Source organism: Tympanuchus pallidicinctus, unplaced genomic scaffold, assembly GCF_026119805.1.
Source record: "Tympanuchus pallidicinctus isolate F22 unplaced genomic scaffold, pur_lepc_1.0 scaffold19, whole genome shotgun sequence".
Classification (NCBI taxonomy): domain Eukaryota; kingdom Metazoa; phylum Chordata; class Aves; order Galliformes; family Phasianidae; genus Tympanuchus; species Tympanuchus pallidicinctus.
This window is the reverse complement of record NW_026294710.1, coordinates 5,824,617-5,842,886: the sequence shown is the minus strand read 5'-3', so window position 1 is coordinate 5,842,886 and position 18,270 is coordinate 5,824,617. Positions and strand designations below refer to the sequence as shown.

Below are 18,270 nucleotides of genomic sequence, written 5' to 3'. Positions count from 1 at the left end.
GGAAAGAAGCCACAGATCTCCTTAATGAATGTGGATTCCTGAAAAAATAGACATCAATAACAGTTAGTAGCTATTAGACTGTATTAATGGAAATAGTATTAATTGCATTGCGTTTCAAAGTGGTGATGTTATGGTTTTGCTGCTTCTTTCTTATTAATGTTCGTGCACTGTGTGGTACATTTGTGGATAATTTTGCAAAGCATTAGATAAATCTTTTTAATATATATTGCAGAGGAGCTTTTTAATGACTATTAGCAAGCGTTTTGTTTCAAAAGTACTTTTATTATCAGTGGTACTGTTTTCTAATATAAGCTTATATGGTCTGAACTAAATTTGAACAGTACTTCCATTAAAACTTATGGGGATGCTTTCCTAAGGATGTGTGTGCCTAACTCTTGTTGATATTAAGTGGAGTTAGTTTGCACACTGAGTGGAGAAATAGGTCCCTTCAGAAAGTCTTGTAGCAAAAAGAAATTCAAGTTTATGGACACAGACTCCCATCATGGCATTCCATAAGGACCTACACAATCAGGTACCATTACTAGGTCCATACAGAGACTTGCCATTCAACTGCTCCCTGTGCTGGGGAGCACAGAGACATTTGTGTCTGGTAGCTGCATTGCATGTCATTATTAGAACAGAAGAGCTCTACTGGCCACACTGCAGACTGTTTTCAGTCTTACTGATATTAGGTGAACAAATTAATACCAAATAGTAGCTGCTTGAGAAAAACAAAAAGCAATTTTTGGCGTGACAACATTGGAATTTGGCCAGGCCAGAAGAGTTTCTCCTGTTTTTCCCAGTAATATTATCAGAAAACTGTCCATTTTGTATGTATCTTGATAAAAAATTACATTTTTTGTAATCAAATAACTCCTAAGCATGGTACATGGGAGAATCAACTGCCATACTAGGGCATGAAGAAACTCATTCTCTCCTAATTGCCCATAGTCTAGGCTCTGAGTGATCTCTCCCTTCCTCACAGGAAATCTGAAAGATCTCAGTCTAGGGAGGGAAAGTTACATAGCTGAACTCTTAATACTACCATAAACCTATGCTTGTGTACTAAGGCATGTCTAAAATTTAGTTTAAATGTGTTGAAGAATGTTTCTGTTGATTCAGTATAATGTAAAAGTCCTATTAAAAGACATTTGTTGGGTTTCCAAATCTGCTGTCAAAGTACCTTGTGTAGACATTGTGACATGGTGATTTGTAATATAGTGCAATATTTAATAGTAATAAAGTAAGCTAATCCACTATGGAAAAAAAAAAAAAAAGTGAGTACATCATCTATTGTGCTACAGACATGAGACACAGCACTGGGAAGATGGGAAGGTGTGATTTTCAGGCACCACCCAAACCATTTACATAAGCTACAAAACTCTCTTGGCTTCTACAGTTTGCCTGTTATCGAGTTAAAATGCAGAAACTAAATTAGTCTTCTATATGAAATATTTTTCCCTGTGCAATTCTTTAAGCAATTTTATTTTACTTTCCTAAAAAGGAAGAAAGACTTTAACATAGCTACACTTACCCTCTATGAGTAATGCTCATCTTCTTTATTTTTTTGTAAACCAAGAGCATACATTTATTAAATACAACACTGCCCTTCTCAGAAAGCCTTAGGGTGACTCATAATTCAAACCCAATCAAAAACAACACCAGGGATGCATCAACCTTTGCTGTGTCACCTTCAGATTACAATATAAAAACAACATGGAAGCCAAAGTTGTCAGGCACAAACCCTGAAAGTTGACTCCCAAGTGTGTCAAAACATATTTCTAAAAGAAATAAATTACTTTCCAAAGCCAGATTTGTCATAACTTGGCGCAGTATTTCAGTGTATAAGAAATGTACTGTGCAGTTTTTCCTGTTTGATCATTGGGAATAATTTTGAGTTCTATTTATTTTGTACTTTTTATTAACATGAGCTAAAAAAGAACACAAGCTTTCAGTGTAAGCATTTTTAGCTTATGTTCCAGTTTCATGCAAATTATATTTAGCAGGCATCATAGGATATGTGTTTGGTTTTGTTTTTTCTTATGTAAGCAATCTATTGCATTTTGTGTGTTCTAGGTGAATTGAGAATTTCTATAGATGCAGACATAATTAGAAAAAGATGCTCTGTGCAAGAAAAGTAATATCCCAGATTTTAAACTTTAGAATGAGAAAGTATTTTAAAATTACCTTAAAATTATTTTATCAATTAGTTTTCATTTCCATTAGTTGTTTCATTTCCCATTTCCCCATTAGTGTGCTAATATTTTAAAAGGAAAAATGATGATGATGATGAAAATAACAGTAATAATAATAATATAGTTTTTCTTAAAGAATAAAAATAATACATTATGTAACACTTCCGTGTTTAGTTAATATCATAGGGAAGGTTTACTATGGGAAATATCTCAGTAATATATGAATATTTTAATACTTTTAATAAATATGTTTGTCACTGTATCATCTTTTTATTTATGAAATTATTTCTGTATTTAAAACAACTTGTTAATAATAAAAGTAATTTTACTAGGGATCTGGGGCCTCTCCATCCCAGTATAAACACTACAGTATCTCTGAAGTAACTGAGAGGATGCCTTAGTCCGTTCCTTAGGGGAAGAATGAATGATCATCTGGATAATTTTTAACTTCTTCCACAGTACTTCTCAGAGAGAAAGAGAAATTGTTATTACACCATATTAAATATGTATTATAAACAATTTTTTACATATATATGGAATTTCTAAAAAAATCTATTGAAGTAGAAGGAATAAGGACCCACTTTTTGACTACAGCCTGCCAGCTCTCAAGCTACATTGAGATTACATACACAAATAGCAAATTACTCTCACAGTATCACTGAAAAATTGTGCGATGTTTGTTTATTATCCAGCATACCCAAGAGACCCAAGGCTTGTGGTGTTGGCTCTAAAATGGGAGCAACTAGGTAACCTGATGCAGCTAACAGGGACTACTTAGCCATCAGTTATAACAATTATTTCCACTAAGGTCAATTTTCATTAAGCAGGAGGTTGTGTCATGCCCATTCACCAAAGGTATGCACAGAACAACTGACTGTATTTTAACTATCTATATTATCACAAAGTTGGAACTTTTCTCATGCACCATAGCTAAATTAGGAATCTCACCTATGCTAGTGTAGAATGTAACCCAAGTTTGTGTATAAAAGGGTAGTTATAAATATGATCTTGCAGAAAATGTATTACTTCTAACTAAATACACATCCATCTCTTTACATTGACATTACAAGTTCGAGTATAAAATGAAATTATTATGTAAGTGGACTTTTTTAAAGGATTTAGATGTAACACTCCCACTCCTAACTCAGAAATAAAAGTAAAATTAGTATGGCTTACACTGAATTGAGAAACTGGTCAACTGTTTGATCTTTTAATGTAATTCTAAATAGAAAATCAGTGAGGGAATATTGTTTTAATGTGCTTCCTCCAGAATAAATTATTTGCTTTCGCTTACGTAACACCATAGAAAATATAAAATCAGTACTGGTAAAGTTGGCAGATGGCAGAGAGATGGGTCGTTGTCTTAAGGCAGATGATGTTACTGTTAAAGACCACTGTGGAATACTTTTAAAATCAAGCAAACAGTAAGTGCAAGTGTTTTTATGCAGTCAGCGCACATTAATTCCTGAAATACAGAGCAAATAATGCAGTCAAAACTTGTTAAAGCACTTCTGAATTGTAGAAGACTAGTTGAGCAGGACACTATAGTGAAAAAGTTCAATGCAGCACCATTTCTTAAAAATTACTTTGTTTATGTATTTTTCTCTGTAAGATGCCATTAGTAAACCATTTGTAACAAAATCAATGAGATGCTATTCCAAGTCATTTTTCTCTGCTTTGTAAAATACTATTCATTTCCCTGTCTTTTTTCCATTTCCCACATTTACTTCAGCATTATTATATAACTCTTATTTACACTGTTCAAAGGTCAGGTCTCTCTCTCTGCCTTTAACTGTTTTCTGGTACGGTCAGTAATGACCTGAAATTTGGGATTTCTGAGGATTTTCTATAGCATTCTTTATTAGCAAAAGTACTGGCCGATTCAATCATCCACATGCAGGGTAGTTGTGAAGATGTTTCCTTCACATCCAGCTTCTACAGTGTGTGTCATTTCCTGTGCCAACAATTAAGCACGTTATCTCAGAATTCATTTCCTGTGAGTTATCATGGAGGCACTTGTTCATTGAAAGCTTGTAGAAATGGTAAGAAGACATGGCTTGCAAAAAATGCTCTAAAATAAAGCTAAAAGGATACAAACCAGATAGTGAAGAGTAAGGGATTCAGAAAATACATTTTCTAGGTCACATAAATAGCTCTCTAAGGAGTCATGTTCTAGTTGCTTTTTTTTTAACCAGATGTAAGGCACAACCCTGACCTGTGCTTTAAACAAATTTGTGGTTAACATAAACTGTTTGGACTACATGATACTTGAAGGCTCCTCCCACACATTAGGAGACACATTGCCAGTCTCTGTAACCAAGTGGAACAGTGCTCTGGGCAAAAAGTGGAGACCTGCAGCCTAATCCATTAATTTTCTGATTGGAGCAGGAGTCTCAGATGCGATTTATTTAGATGTTCAGAAGACATTGCTTACTCACAGGGTGGTAAGGCACTGGCAGTGCTGCCCAGGAAAGCTGCGGATGGGGGATTCTGGAGGTGCTTAAGGCTGGGTTGGATAGGATCTTGGGCAACCTGAGCTGGTGGAAGGCAACCCTGTCCATGGCAAGTGTCTGAAACTAGGTGATCATTAAGGTCCCTTTAAGCCCTTCTGCCATTCTGTGATTGATCTATGACTGATCTATGTTAGGCGTCCATCCACAAAGAAGGTTAATGATATCCTGGGCTGCCTTAAACTGAGTGTTGACAGCATCTTGAGGAGATGATGCTTCCCCTCTGCTCAAATTGGTGAGACCACAACTGGAGTTCTGTGTCCAGTTCTGGGCCTACCAGTACAGGAGAGATGTGGACATACTAGAGAAAGTCCAACAAAGGGTCATGACTGGAGCAGCTCTGTGAGAGGAGGCTGAGGGAGCTGGGACTGTTCAGCCAAGAGGATGTTCAAGGGGGAATCTGATCAGTGTTCATAAATACTTGAACAGAGGGTGCAAATAGGGCAGAGCCAGTGGTCCCTTCAAACCTCATCTAGTCTCTGATTCTAGAGTAATATTTTTTATTTTTTAAAGTTATATATTTGAATAATTTTAATAATGCAGTTTGATATTTTGTGTGTGTGTGTTTTTGTTTGTCTGTTTGTTTGGCTGGTGTGGTTTTTATAGTATGTATATGTAAAAGCTTTGAAGTTCTCTATGAAAGGAAGTCTAGGCAGATCTAGCTCAAATCTTTGGCTTGGTTGGTATTCCATCTCAGCTGGGAAGTAAGTACCAAATCAAAGCCAGATACATTGCCACAAAATAAAAAGTAATTTCTTCAAGAACTTCCAAAATGTCACATTCTGTGTATTGCAGATAGAAGGTTTGAATGCAAGACCTAAGGAATGATGATGCTTCTCTCCCTGAGCAGTAACTCCAGAATCATTTCTGTGTACCTGTTTTGAGTTAGTAAAAACAAAAGGCAGAATTACACAAAAACTGTAGGGATTTCAGAGATTTTTACGAAAAGAGAAAGTATTGTTATATCAGTTTTACACTTTATGATGATAAAATACAAAGATCACATGCATCATTGTAAATCTGAAGTCAGTAATGGAATTCCAAATGGAAAAAAAAAAAACTATTTTAAATTAAACCCAATAATTACAGAAAATAAAAATAATGCCTGGGAAATTCTGCAGGTGGAGGATTAAGTGTAGTCTCTAGGTAATATGAGTCAATTCTATAGTATTCACATGCATTTTTGTTGGATTTTTTTGGTTTGTTTTTGAGTTCCTATATTGCCTGTAGGGAAACAATGTACTGTGGCATAACTAGACATACATTTTGCTAATTAAATCAAAATGCATCTATCGCAGAGTGCTGGTGTAGAAGTTGCAATTTGGATGCGTTTCTGACTTGTTCAAAGTCAGCAAAGGGATGAATGATTAACTCATGATTTGTGTTTGTACACAGATACGCCTGTTTTTGCTCATGGTGTGATAGTTACTTGGACATTGCTTTTTTCTGTTGTCAATAGTAAATTTTTATTGGATGAAGGGGAATTACTCATTGCTATTATCTCCCTTGTAGAATCTTTGTACAGCATAATATTTGCACAACTTTCAGAATATTCTTCATGGAAGAAAGTATTCAATGGAAGATCAGATTTTTATTTTTTTGGTGCTTTGTAGTGTGTATTAATATTTTAAAGTTGCATCCACAATTTCTGAATTATTGTGATGTGGTTTAACCTGGTAGGCAGCTCAGTACCACACAGCCAACCATACACTCACTACCCACTCCCAGCAGAATGGGGGAGTGAGTCAGGAAAAAAGTAAAACTCATGGGTTAAGATAAAAGCATTGTTTTTCTCCTGAAGCCAAAACATATAATTGTATCAGCCACTGTGAAGCAAATTAACTCTATCCCAGTTGAAACTAGGACACGAATTCAGAATACTCGGATGTATACTTTTGTTGAAATGATAGTAGGATTGGGATTGGTTTCCTCTGGCCTGTGAAGTAGTATTAAAATTCATCCTACGAAGATTGGTTTCAAGATCTTCTAAAAAATTTTACAGAAAAGAAAAACAGTAACCAAGAGTAACTTAGCTTGCTTTCTTATACAGGAAGTTACAATTGTGAAAAAGGGAGGACATACATGATATGTACTCTGCTCTTTCTAAATTTGATAATTCTGAAGAGTAGGCCAGCTGCAGGGACCACAAGGTGCTTCACGGTTGTCAGCACCATAATCTTCTCTGCTTAACTTGTCATGTTTATACACTGTTCCAATTTTCTCAGCATTGAGAGGTTATTTCCATTATGTTAGACATGTCGTCTAAATCCCAACTGTCTGGAATCAATTTAAATTCCTCTGAGAGAGAGAGTACTGTCACAATGAACAAAAAATTACTTAAAGCTTCCTTGCCTTTTCATGTAATGCATTCTTTTATTACTTAGCACTTTCCATCTATCTTGTAAATATCCTTTATCAACATCATTTTTAAATGAAGTTTTTAAAGAGCTATACAGGACTACATGTGATCAGCACACATATCATATAAAACACATCAGTACTGCTGCACTCATTAGAGTTAAGGACACAGCCCTTCTTTATGCTAATTGCTTGTCTCTGAAGCCACAGGGATTCAAAAAATCAGACATTTCTCATTGTTTTGGGTGTTCTTTTGCAAACTTGCTCGTCTTGACCAATTAATTATGCATTATGCTCTTTAGTGTTCCGTACTGCAATAGTATCGTGTCCATCAATCATAATTTCTGTCTCTCCAATTTTTCTTTGACTCCTACGATCTTATACTAAATCTGAACTTCACATCGTTTCACCATTACAATTTCAATCACTGCAAAGCTTTTACTAAATTCGGCTTTGTACTTCATAAGTCAAATGCTGAGAATTACCTCTTGACTGTGGACATGAAAGCAAAGAGATTTCTCTCTACTAGGTGTGTATAATTGTGGGCAATATCAAATTTTCAGCAGCTCTAAGCCAGGTAAATTACCTGAAAGTTCAATCAGAGAACTCAGCATGTAGAAATGCATTTTTCTTTGCGGTTTTCTTACTCGTTTAGACAAATACTTGCACTTTGTACATCTACTAACAACCCCTGCCAAATATTCCACTTTCCTACACTAAATGATATTCCTTCATAGCTAAGAATCAATCATAAGAAAATAATAATCTTGCAATTAGTTTTCTTTTACCATTATTTTTGTCTTTCAGTCCCCCACTATCTGCCACCCTTTCTGTTCTACATGAATCCCAGTAACCACGAAGGAACTGGTCTATCAAATCAGTGTGAAGGAGCTAGAAAGTGTGAAGCAATTACTACTTTTAATCAAGTCTGGATGTGAAGAATCAAAAAAGCATATCTTGCTTATTCCAGTTTCCACCACTGTGCCCAAGCAGTACGATTACCTTTTCATTACATTGCCATCAAGTGTTTATCATTCTGCCATGTGCTCTGAAAATGAGCCAATTAGTTAACACACCTGGGCTCCTGACACTTCACATTGTCACAGAAGAGATTTCAAAGGCAAGTCAACAAAATTCAGAAGCATGGTGACCGTTTAATCCATATTAAACACAAAATTCTGAAGTTACTACAGTGTAATTTGATAATAACTTTTCAGAAAGGCAGTCAGATGAAACTAGCAGAGTCTTTCAGATTATGTAATTTAACTTGTTTGTTCCTTTATGATGAACTTTTTTCTAATGCCCCAAACCTCACAGAAATCAGGACTGGAAGTCTGAGCTCAGTTCTGAGCTCACTAGCAAACAAGTAGGGCCATCTGAAGTACACTGGGCTATCATAAACTTAACAGCAGAGTGAGTGAGATTATCCAGGATAAAACCAAAGCTCTAAATTCTCTCATAGATTTTGTGTCACACCTGCCAACTCAGTACAGATTTCTGAGTAGTATCAGGTACAACAGGTACCTGTTTGTACTAGACCTACACTTCTAGAACTATGATTGTGCATCTAAGTTTCTAATTCACAAGTTGCAACACTGAAAGTTAGGTGTCTGCATATCAGTCTTTAAACACAAGCAAATGGCACAAAACTGCACCAGAGGAAGTCCAGGCTAAGGTTCTGACATTGAGAAAAATTTCTTTACTGTAAGGGTGGTGAGACAGCAGAACAAGCTTCTTAGAGAACTGATTGATGCCCTACGCCTATCATAGAGAGGCATTTGTATAACACTCTTAATAATGTGCTTTAACTTTTGGGTATCTGTGAAGAGGTCGGACAGCCAGGCTAGATGATATTTGAAGGTCATTTCCAACTGAAGTTATTGTATTTGATTCTGTTCTACTCTGCTCTAGTCTGAATTTGTGTCCACTATAGCTGATGTGGTCTTCAGTAGACTGCACAAAATAACACAATGCTACTTGAGTTGCTATGGTACATTCCACCCTGTCTCCCACCTATAGGTCCTCTGTCACAATTAGCAATACCACAAGGATACATATTGCAACCCAAAGTACGCTGAGATGGTATCTGAAAAACTCTTCTGTACAATCAGCAAAGCACAGACAGTTTTTTAGTTCGCTGTGCTGTTGCCACCTCTGTTCAGTTAGTTGAAAGCTTTCTAAACTTGGTTCTTGGATGTCCAGCCTGAGTAGCATGGTTTATCCCTACTTCTTTTGTGTTTTCTTTCTGTCTCCCATTAGAGTGAAGCACTACATTGCAAGGTTTCCCATTCCCATGACTGTTTAGTGATGGAGACCAAGAGCGTTTCTCTACGATTATTTTTATTATTTATTTTAGGAAGTTTTCTGAACACTGTTTCAAGATTAGTTGGTTTTCAAGTTAGGACATGGAAGCCTTGGCAACAATGTACAGAGGTGTGTGGAAATTTGGGAACAGGCACCTGAGGAATTTGGGAGAAAACAGGGATGCAATGAATTGAGCAGAAACTGGTAGTATAGATCTCAACACTAAATTTCTTCTGACTCCTTTGTGTCCATATCTTAATGTGAAACTCTCATGCAAGTAAATGAATGGCTTTAAAATTGAGTTGTTCTTTTTCTCCTTTTTTTTTTTCTTTCTTTTTTCCCAAGTGCATTTTCAGGAAAGGCCTTTAGGATTCTAAGTACAAAGACTTTATTTTCCATCTACATTTTAATGGAAAATATTGTGAATATGTTTATCAAAATGAAAGGTCATGATGTAAACTGAATTTTCTATAATGTGCTTAGAAACTGTAGCTTAAATAGAAGGAGACTATAAACACATATAGGAATAAAAACAGTGGCATAGTTAGACAAAGTTTCTGTCTGTCAAGAGAACTCTGAAAATGCAGTGCTGCAGTCCTGAAAAGTTAGTTTTGCAGCTTAAATTAGCTTCTGGTAAAGTCAAGCTGAACTGTCAGACTTGTTCATAGCAAGTACGTAGAGTCTTTAGGGGAATGGCAAAACTCACAGTCCAATCTAGAAGCTGCCAAGATTTGGTAGAGCTATTTATATTCTAAATTATCCTGCTGATCCAGCATATGTGTCATATACAAATCATTTCACCTTGCTCTGGTCAAGGATAGCTGCTTGCCACAATATGTTTGCTCAAGAAAGGGCATTATTTGCATTGCTAGCTTGTACAGCATTAGAACAGTATGGCAGAAACTGTAATCCTTAGCCTGGCTTGGATATGTGAAGTTGGAATAGGTTTTGGCAGCAGTCGTTGAAGTATACACCTGAGCAAAACTGGAGACACTTCAGAAGAAATTTCCTTCTGCCAAGCAAAAGGTTCTTTTGCTTGTATGTACAGAAAAGTCCTCTTGACCTTTTCAAGATGTCAGGAGAATATACAACCTGCAAACAAACCTCTGAGATTCTCTTTCTCAAGACTTCATGTGTTAGTACCAAAGAATGTAGACTGTAGCTAACTGGGGTAGTGTTTACAAAAAGTGCACCTATTATACACTTCAGTGAGAAAAATAACATTTCATCCAGTGCTAATTGCAGTTGCAAACCACAAAGCAGAAAATGGATTAAGGGATTTGAACTTTTAGTGGAATCTTCTTTAACAAAATGCAAGAGACAGAGGTTTTTCTCTGTTCTGTAAAAATGTCTTTTCCCATTTCAGGTTAAGTTGTCCCAATAAAATCTGTTCTGAATTGTATTGTAGCAACATCTTCTCTGTTCTGAGACATAGCTACTCTTCAGATAATGTGGTTTTCTATCAACAAGGAAACACATAGCATTGTTCTGATAATAGGCACCAGAAAAGTTCTTACAGTCTTATCGCCCAGTGTGACGTTCTGTGTTTACTATAAAATATAATCTGTGGAAAGTAATCAGTTCTTGCTGACCACATAAAAAGATGCTTGTTTCAAATATATACTTCTAATTTCCAGAAATTACTGTAAATTTTTATCATTTTTTCCTGCCTCTAGTATACTTGATCATCAAAAATTCTCACCAAAAGTGTTGCATTTGCCTCTTGTTGTTTTAGCTATGACACAGAAATTCTCTGCTTCACTTCCAGATTAATCAGGAGACAATATTTGGTCTGTTGGGGCTTTTTAGTTTCAGAAATTATTTTAAGTCTCTGACCGATAAGCAATTCACAGAGCTGCATGAGACAAGCAAAATAAATAGATTTATGTCCATTAGAATGTAAATTAACTCATTACCATGCCAGCTGCTGACCTTTTCTGATGGCTGCGTTCTTGCTAACAAAGACTCTTTGCTATTCATGAAAACAAAAACTTAGTGGTAGCTTAAGATTCTCTGGTGTATTTTAAAGGAAATTCTCATAGATACTGGTGACCGGTGAGGGTCAGAGTTTAAACAGCAAGCACTTTGAATAGCTATCCTTTCTCTAATTATTTGTGATGAACCGAATGTTATCAAGAAATTGTTGCTTGACATAACAAGGTCAGTGAGATTTTATGAACAGCACAAAAAGCCTTCCTTATGTATAAAAAGATGATTATTGATTTAGTATCTGGTCTCACAGTCAATTAAATTTTCGCATCAGTTCTATAGATCTCAATGAGATGAGATCCAGTTTAATTTCCCAAAGTGCCCCTCTTCTGCCACATCATTTCTGATAAACCTCACTGTCTTACGCTTTGTGCTACTCATTAAAAAATGCGGAAGCTTGAAAGGATGAAATACAGCATTGTGCTCACGTTGCCCCCAAATTACCTGGACACCAGCCAGAGAAGATGCTGCCCTGAAGTGTTCTAAAGACTCAGCTGAACTTCCTGTGGGCTATGTTTGCTCTTTTCCTTGCACCTTAATAGAATGATTTTCTGTGGTCAGGAAACACATTCGTTCCTCAGAGTCACTATTTATGAGTTTAATAGGCCGAAGAGAGTGGAAAAGCTGCTGATTTTTGATGGAGCACTGCTTCTATTAGTGCTACCACACCTGGACTTGTGATCAGTTTCTGTCATTGTGTCTCTTTTAGGCAAAGCTAATTTAAAACATCTGGGCATATGTAAATAGCACTAAAGAAAACAGGTGTAGTTCACAGTTTTATTAATCTGGACCTGCATTTGTTATAAACTGGTGGCTGTGGCCAGCCTTTGTTTCAGCATAGCACAGTGCTATGTCAGTTATGTGTCATGCTGCCAGTATGTAGGCCACTGTAGGGGAAAGCCAGCTGATGTCAAAAGACTGTAGATTTAATCATATATAGCATTGAGTACCCAGTGAAATCTGATGCTTTGTTAATATCTCCCCCTACCCCCGTCCCCAGTGTGGGCTGTGTTGGTTTTTGACTCATTGCATCAACAGCCAAACTCTGATCAAAGACCAAATGGATCCTCCACAGTGTGGCACACTCAGGTACATCTGACATCTGGACTAGCTATGTTTGAGGAGCTAGATCTCCCTGTTTTCTTACACCTACTCTTTATTTCAAGGTAAATATTTTTTCTCTTACTGCTTGAGTAGGAGCCCGATGCTTACAGCTATTCAAAAAAGACAAACCTTTGAGGGGAAAAAAAAGTGTAATAATGATTGTTTTTATTAGAATCTGAGCCACTAATTGCCCCTCCCTACACATCACCTGATGCTTTAATTATGACACGATCATTTCAAACACCTACTTGTGTTGAAAATTTCCATCTATTTTAAGATATTGTTTCCTTTTAGGCTTTGTTTACAATAGCGTACAAATTAATTGAATGTACTTGTTCTCCTTGACAGGGTTTGTTTACCTGAATAGGGGAAAATATTTGAATAATTGCATTAGTGTTACGACTTTGAGGTTCATGAGAAACCCATTTTCTCTCCCAGAAGTTCTTTTTTAATATTAGTCTGAAAATATTTTGTCTTAAGAAGCGAGCCCAATTGTAGCTCAAGTTCTGTGCACCTAATCCATGTACCAAGCACAGATCAATAAAATGTAAGCATACAGGAGGAGGGGTCAGGTGTCACAGAAATGACAAGAAATGGTTCCTTGCATCCTGCTAAACATGTGTACCAGGATCTCAGCTCTTGGAGTAGTCATGTGCTGTCATACTCTTTTAAAAATAACAGGTTATTGGAACCTCTGTAATTAAGGCATGCTGTGGGCAACTCTCACCAATCTCAGTAAAAGAAAGGAAAAGCATGGAAAAAAATCGACTGTGACAGTAAATTTATACAGAAACTTTTATAGAGAGGAAAACTTTGGCTGAAGTGTTGTCACCGGTACTTTGATGTCTGTGGAGTAAGTTAATGCTCAGAGAGTGCTCATCAGCCATCTGTTCATTGACTTCCAAACATCTATATGAGAAAGGTCTGTGTAGTGTGTAGTGCTTGGGACATCTTGGCTCAGAAAGCCATATGCAGCAAGGCTTTTAGCACACACAACAACAAAAAAAAAAAAAAAAAAAAAAAAAAAGAAAGAAAGAAAGAAGGAAAAAAATGTACAAGAAGCCCAGTGAAAGCTAATGGGCAAAACTCTCACTGTATCATCAGCGAGACAGGCGACGTGGAGGGAAGATGACGTGCCCTGAATACTGCTTCGGATGAAAAGGTCTTGTTTTTGACACTGCTAAGTTCCTCTCTGCAGCATTACCACATGCCATCGCTGCAGAAATCAAGGTGTTCACAGGCTTCAGTTTAATTACATGTCTGCCTCAGAGATGAACATCCTTAAAGGTCCTGTGCCTAAGTGACACTTACATTGGTTACTTGTGACTTAACAAGGCCTCAAGTTTTCCAGGAATCAATACAAAGTAGTGAGGAAACTTGCTTAGTCTGGTGGAAGAAAATGGAGATGAAAAGTTAGCAAAAGTCATGCACAGGACAGCAGACTAAAAACCATAGGCTCGTTTTGTATTGCTGATGTTTGGACTGATGCCAAATATATTACTTTTAACGAAATAAAAAAAATCAAGGTATGATTTTATCTTGCAAATGTTCTAAGCCTTGTCTGATAAGAGTCTTTTGGCAAACCAAACTTTGCTGCAATGAATACTTACTGAATTGGAAGTAAAACATATATGAAATTCATAATCATATTTTATCATAAAAGCATGCTTAAATTTGTATATTAAATTTAGAAAGAAATAAAGACAGTAAATGTGATTTGTTTTTTCCTATAGGAGAGTTTCATTAAAAAAAAAAAAGAAAAGAAATACAGCAGCCTAAAACTAGAATTTTCCTTGATCTGAGGGAAGAAATATAATATATATTTTCCTCCAAAAGCATTAAAATCCAATATCTGTTTTCTGTTACTGGTGTTTCTTAGTACAGTAATACCAGTTCCCTGCTCTGATTTGCAGAGAAGCTCAATTTGAAAGGTGGTAAATATAATTAATAATTGAATGTCAGAAATATTATTTCCACACTGCTTTGCAAGGAAATGTAATCCTGATTTTTAAAAACCATATTACTGCTTCCTCAACTTATTTATTTAAAATGAAACCATTAATATTTTTATAAAGATGCTGGCCAACAGCTGCTGTATCGTAGTGTAGTTTAAGTAGCCGTTATTTGAAAATAAATCATCGTTTACTGAAAAGTAAATTTGGAGAAGTATGGGAAGTTACATATTTTATCATCACATGGTTACACATTACATCACATTTCACTGCATGATAGTGGGTGTAATTACAGTTTCATTTAAAATGAATAAAGCAATGTGGTATAATTCAGAAAGTGATGCAGCCTATGCAGAAAAGCGATGATGAGAAGGAATGGCTGTCAGACACATGGGTGAGCAGGAAATGCCCTATGGGAAGAATCAATTGTGTGGAGTACATTTAGGTGGCTCTAAGTTGACTTTTATTATTTCAAATGTTAAAGTATATGTTTCTGCATGTGTTTATATGTGTGTATATACATGTATGTATATATAATGTTCTCAGTTATTCTATTTTTTCTAGAAGGCATCCCATGAAGTTAGACTATTGAGGTTTGGGAGTTGGAGGGGGAAGTAGAAATTTGGGAATGGATTAAGGAGGTTATAAGAGCTTATCCTGTGTGTGCATGTAGTTAAATGCAAGCTGGTGAAAAGGTTGAGTAACATTAGTACTGTGTGAATACTTGAGAAATTGAAAGCTGTACTTTTTGGACAACAATTCTCAGTCTTGTCTCTAAATCAGTAATGGATTGGTGTCTATCTGCCAAGAGCTGCCATCCAGGCAGGGTCCCACCATCTCTTTTGGAGAAAACACGGCAGGAAATGGAACCAAGGAAAAAAGCAGTACTGAGAAGTGAGGCCAAACCAAGTGCAAATCTACTGCTTCTCACTGCCAGCTGTATATCTGGCTGCAGAAGGCCAACATGGTTAAGTATGCAAATCATTAGGATGTATTCTTCAGACAAGCTTCCAAGCCTCATTTTTCAACATATACAGGAATCAGTTCTGTAGTTCTGTAGAATAATATTAAAAGGTGAAAGAGGGGAGCTTACAGACCCCAAAGGAAAGTACCTTTTTTTTTTTATTCTTTTCCATGTGAAGTTTCTGTTATGCTTACAGTGTATTCCATATGCATTTATACTCTTGAATTTTTTCATTTGCAGCAGTAGCCATATGTATTGATATATCAGTTATAATTTGGGGCATTTATGGTTCACATCTATTATCCGTAATCAGCGTATGTTAAATAAAATGACTGAAGGGCACTTTTGTTTAGATTAGGAAAAAGATATACTGTTCATCTGAGGAGACGTGCTACTTCAGGAAAATTAGAACTGTCATGAAATATATGTAAGATAGAAAGAACATTATGGAACTAGAGTTTGTGTCTAGCACCTAGTGTTTGGCAAGTGCCCGACTGTCTCATCTTACATGGGGCCTTGATCTAATATATGCATTGAAATCTGAAGAATTAATTTTAATATCAGTTCCAAGGTATGTTACCTCTAGTTTCAACTTTCCGATGTGCATTTGTACTCATATGGATATCCAGTACTTCTTTTAATTCTCATTGGATCTTTTCCCTTCATGGCACTCTAGACCCATTAGTTCTCTTAATATAATTTCATGCTGTGTGAAGAAACATTGCCTTTTCTTTGTTTTGAGTGTAAATGTTATCAATTTTATGTTGCAGTATGTCATTATCTGGTTTATAAATACTTATCAGAAATTTTTACTATCAAGTAAAAATATGATAAGTCCAGCAGCATAAATTTTTAAGTAGAGACAGTAAGTAAACAGGGGAGGAAATAAAACATTTCAATCTGACCTGGAGTAATTTTTGCTGATGATAAGCTATGAGACGTGCAGTAGTATCACTGGGTAGGGAAGGCTACCTCTACAAATATTCCTTGAACACCAAATCAGTGTAAGTTGATTTGAGGCATCTTTCTGCAGACATCCTGTGAGTTTCAAGTTTTATTTTTAGCTTTCAAGGGAAAAATGTTCTTTAACTTTCAGTCTCGTTAGCTGTACAGAACAACAGCAGGTACGAAAAATTTTGAATTTCTGCCATTCAAGATGTCAAGGTTGTTTCTACTACAGGTGTTGGTGACACACAAGCCAGATCTATACAGGATATCTGTTATCTCAGCTTGAATTTGCAGATGGGAAGAAATATGTCTACTCTTTAGTAAAGAAGTTTCTATCTAGACATGGCAGTCAGTGAACATAAAAATTTCCAGGATTACTTTTCACAATATACTTTTTATTTAAAAACACTGACAACTTGTTACAAAACAGCCAGTATTTGTCTGCAAAGCACTCATTGCCTAATTATCACAGAATTCCGGGAATGTTAAATGTTATTTACAAACCCGATTACTTTTGTTTTTCGTTTGTAGAAAGATACTTTTCCTAGTTTCCTTGTGACTTTAATTGTTTTTCTAAATTCACCTTAGAAAATGAAATAATGAAGTCCATACTACTCTTAATTCATTTTTTTGGAATGAAAGACCAGCCTTCTTCTGGGAGGTCTTAGTTTAGATCCTTCAACATTTGTGTTTCTGACCCAACTATTTGTCATGAGCTTTTAATCTTAGGAATCTCACAGGTTTTTTTTTACCTGTTGTTAAAATGAGAATGAGGGGTTTTTTTTGTTTTGTTTTGTTTTTTTATGAAGGCTATGTGGAAAACATGCATTTTAGAAAATATGTCCCAATATCCTTTGAAATGCTTGTTTTTATTTAATTCTTGGTGTGTTTAACTTTTTGAATGTTGTGCTGTGTAAGAGATAAATAGTGTTTACAATTAGTATTTCAAATTATCTCCTTTTATGAAAAATGACATATCTGGAGTTTTAAACATTTGTAAGCTACAGTAGAAGTAGTAGCTTCAAGTAGAAGTACAGTAGAAGTAATAATTTCAAGGCTAGGTTGGATGGGGTCCTGGGCAGCCTGGTCTAGTATTAAATGCAGAGGCTGATGGCCCTGCCTGCAGCGTGGGAGTTGGAGTTTGATGATCCTTGATGTCCCTTCCAACCCAAGCCATTCTATGGTACAGCAGGTATCAGTCAGTGGATAACAAAGGAAGTAAGTAGTTGTTTAGAAGAGATGGACGTGTGTGACCACTTGCTAATGGCAAAAGAAATAGAACGATATCAGAAGACACAAACAACTTCCCCAAGACTTCACTGTCTTGCCTAGATGGATGAAACAATTCTCTAAACAATTGCCTCTAAAACAATCTCTATTAGATTTATTTCTTTTAATATGATGTTCTGAATTGCTTCTTCTTAAAGGTGTGCTTGTATTTGACACATTACTACCAGGTCATTTGGTGTCTTGTCCAATGTCCACCAAGAAAATTGGAAGTTCTTCTGTTTAATTCTTTTAATTTCCATGCTGTTTGTAAAATATGGCAATGATCTCAATGGCTCCACATGCATATATATATATGTGTGTTTACATATATACATATATATACATGTATATATATACATGTATTTTTCTTAGAAATTACCCCCTGTGGATTGTAATTTCTTCCTGTGTGTGTACAAAGTTTTTTAATATGTCGTTATTGTCAGTAGACATGTGTGAGAATGGGAGCAAAGGCACCACTGAGCCTCTATCCTTTAAGCGCCAGAAAAATCTGCTAATGTTATTTTTTGTTTATTTCAGGTTTCTTTTCTCCATGGAAAACTCCAAAGCCTGTAAGTTCCCTTTCAAAATTATACACATTGAGTTCGTAAGATGACTATCATTCAAAGCAAATTTGTGTAGACTTTCATCTAACCCACCTGTTCCCAGCTCGTGAGACA

General features: G+C 36.0%; 1 protein-coding gene across 7 annotated transcripts in view; it reads left to right on the top strand.

The window, feature by feature from the left end:
* The window catches only part of MAGI2 (membrane associated guanylate kinase, WW and PDZ domain containing 2), a 699,053-nt gene that overhangs the window by 592,651 nt on the left and 88,132 nt on the right, over window positions 1–18,270 (top strand). For all 7 annotated transcript variants that reach the window (XM_052680840.1, XM_052680841.1, XM_052680839.1 and 4 more), the window contains one exon: window positions 18,131–18,162. In XM_052680840.1, coding sequence (XP_052536800.1) covers window positions 18,131–18,162 — 32 coding nt within the window. The remainder of the gene's footprint in view (window positions 1–18,130; window positions 18,163–18,270) is intronic.